The sequence below is a fragment of the Phoca vitulina genome, unplaced genomic scaffold, assembly GCF_004348235.1.
Source record: "Phoca vitulina isolate PV1807 unplaced genomic scaffold, GSC_HSeal_1.0 scaffold2, whole genome shotgun sequence".
NCBI classification, from domain to species: domain Eukaryota; kingdom Metazoa; phylum Chordata; class Mammalia; order Carnivora; family Phocidae; genus Phoca; species Phoca vitulina.
In genome coordinates this window covers 100,317,280-100,319,960 of record NW_022589705.1, presented here as the reverse complement: position 1 = coordinate 100,319,960, position 2,681 = coordinate 100,317,280, and the positions used below count along the sequence as shown (strand labels likewise).

At 65.8% G+C, this 2,681-nt stretch overlaps 1 protein-coding gene across 1 annotated transcript; it reads right to left on the bottom strand.

The window, feature by feature from the left end:
* Positions 1-259: 259 nt before the first annotated feature.
* On the bottom strand, positions 260-2,681 carry FNDC10 (fibronectin type III domain containing 10; the record flags this gene model as incomplete). Its single annotated transcript, XM_032415307.1, has 1 exon — positions 260-2,681. A coding segment is annotated over one exon (627 nt), but the record flags the coding sequence as incomplete, so codon positions are not given.

The window sequence follows — 2,681 nt, the reverse complement described above, 5'->3', positions numbered from 1 at the left end:
CCTGGCCCGCCCCAGCTGTTTTTTTTTTTTTTTTTTTTTTTTTAAAGATTTATTTATTTATTTATTTGAGAGAGAGAGAATGAGAGAGCAAGCACATGAGAGGAGGGAGGGTCAGAGGGAGAAGCAGACTCCCTGCCGAGCAGGGAGCCCGATGCGGGACTCGATCCCGGGACTCCAGGATCATGACCTGAGCCGAAGGCAGTCGCTCAACCAACTGAGCCACCCAGGCGCCCGTGCCCCAGCTGTTTTTGATCCTCAGGGTCACAGCCAGCTCCAGGATCTCAAGGACAGCCAAGGAGGGTGAGGGCTTTTGGGAGGGTGGGTGGTGGTCGAGTGCACACCCCACAGGGGCCCGGGGTCCGCCTTCTCCCTAGCTCTAGCACTGCACAGGGAGGCCCAGGCCGGGGAGGGGACCCACCTGGAGCTGCCTAATTACCGCATGTCACAGCTCAACTGGGTCACCCAGGAGACTGAGCTATTTCTAACTGCAGCAAATGCCGTCCCCACAGCCCCTACCCAACGCAGCAGGCCCAGGAAAGATGCTTTCTCAAGGTCTGAGGGTGGACAGAATTGCCTGTCCCTCTGCCTGAAACAGGGAAAAAGGGGCCCACTTCGCCCCCCTCACCCTGTGCTCTTGCCTCCCCTCTCCCCAGTAAGCACACAAGACAGTGGTTTTGGTCTAAAATGATGGACATTTAGACATTGACGCCAGGCTCCTGCCTGAACAGCGCCGCGCTGGGGCAGGCCAAGCAAAGACAGAGAGGTAGGGAGTGGGCACTGTGGGGGCAGCAGCCAGGACCTGGGGTCGCTCTGGCCGCCAGGAGGTGGGGTGGGGAGGGGCTAGCCACAGAGACTCCACAAGTACCAGGTCCAGGATGGTCAGTCAGGGACCCACGGAGAGCCGAGTGCGCCTCACCCCTCCTGGTGATGCCAGGTGCCCGGCTCAGGAAGCAACCTTGGCCAGGGTGCTCAGGTCTTCCTGGGAAGGGACAAAGCCAGCCTTCAGTCCAGTGGGTAGCCGCATCACCAGCCAGATCCTGGGCTCCTGGCTGCCAACGCGAGTAAGGGGTGGGATGGTGCTGTCCGTCGTGCTGTGGTTGAGGCTTGGGATCCAGGCCACAGCGGCAAGGTGTGCTGGGCAACGCTGGCCTCGACCCTTCTGCTCTCTGGATACGACACTGTCGTCTGAGACGAGCCCTCTCCTCCCAGCCACTTGCCCGCACTCACCATGGAAAACCCTCATCAGAAGCAGCACCCACAAAAGAAAATGAGAGGCAGCCCCGGATAACTGCCAGCTTCCCCCAAGATCAGGGGACACTCGCCCCGGGACGCGACGATCGGAGGCTGGGTCCACCCGCCACGCCACATCATGGTTTGCAGCATGTCAGACGCCTAAGTAGGGAAACACCACCAGACGCTGCTTACCCACGCTTGAGGCTCCTGCAAAGCTTGAAGGGGGGTTTCCCAGGAGGCTCTGGCCGTAAGCACACACTCTGGCCCGGAAGCCAGCCAGTGCCAGGGCCACAGACCCCCTCGGACAGCACTGGACGGCTGGCTGGCTCTAGCAGTGGGCCCAAGACACTAAGGCACGACGCTAATCTAAGCCCACTGGGGTGAGGTGGGGAGAGGACAGGCTCCAAGGGGCCTCCTCGAGTCGGCAAAGCACACGGTGACCAAGCAATGACGACAGCCTGTTTTTTCCAACTTGGCACAGGCTGGAAGTGGAGGGTGATGACCCGGGGATGCCAGCGGCTCTTGCTAGAAGGGGCTGTATGTCCTGGCGGCCCCTGGAAAGGCCTCTGGAAAGCAGGGAGAGCCCCGGACGAGGCTGGCACCCCTGCGCAGGCCGAAGGGCCAGTCCCGAGCTGGAGTCTGGGAGGCGGACGCCGGGCTAGGAAGGTCGTGCAGTGACTCCAAGGCCCTGGCGGGCCGGGGCCCTACCGGTCTCCAGCAGGCCCCGCGCGGAGATCCTAAGGAGGGAGCAGGAGCAACGAGTGGGGAGCGGGCGCCCATCTCCGGCAGGCTCAGCCCCGGTGGGCCGGCCGCCTGGTGCTTCAGGGCTGCCTGCGCAGGCCCGGGCGCCCGAAAGCCGGGTGCATGAGGTTCTCGGTGATGTAGGCCACGAGCAGGCAGATGACCACCAGCATGACGCAGATGGAGCCGCCCACCGCCGTCATGGCCACCACGATCTCCCGCATGCCGGCGGGCTCGGCGGCGAACTCCACGCACTCGGCGGGCCCGGCGGGCTCCGGGGCGGCGGCGGGCTCGGCGCGCAAGGGCAGCGGCAGCGGCTGCAGGCACAGGCGGTAGCGCACGCCGTCGTGCACGTCGGGCAGCAGGTAGTCGCGGCAGGAGGCGCCGAGCAGCACGCGCTCGCACGGGAAGCGCGTGTAGGCGCCGCGCCACGAGCAGTTGAGCGCGAAGGCGCGCACGCGGCGCGCCTCGGCCGGCGCCAGGCGCCACTGCACCAGCACGCTGCGGTTGCGCAGGACGCTGGCGCGCAGCGAGCGGCCGGCAGAGGCGTGCGCCGCGCAGCCGGGCGCCTGGCAGCGGAAGCCGCGCGCGGGGCTGCGGAAGCACAGGCGCCCGCCGCCCGCCTCGGGGCCCTCGGGCAGCACCTTGTAGGGGCACCAGGGCGCGTCGGCCGCCGGCTCCCAGCCCGGCGGCGTCGGGGCGGCGGC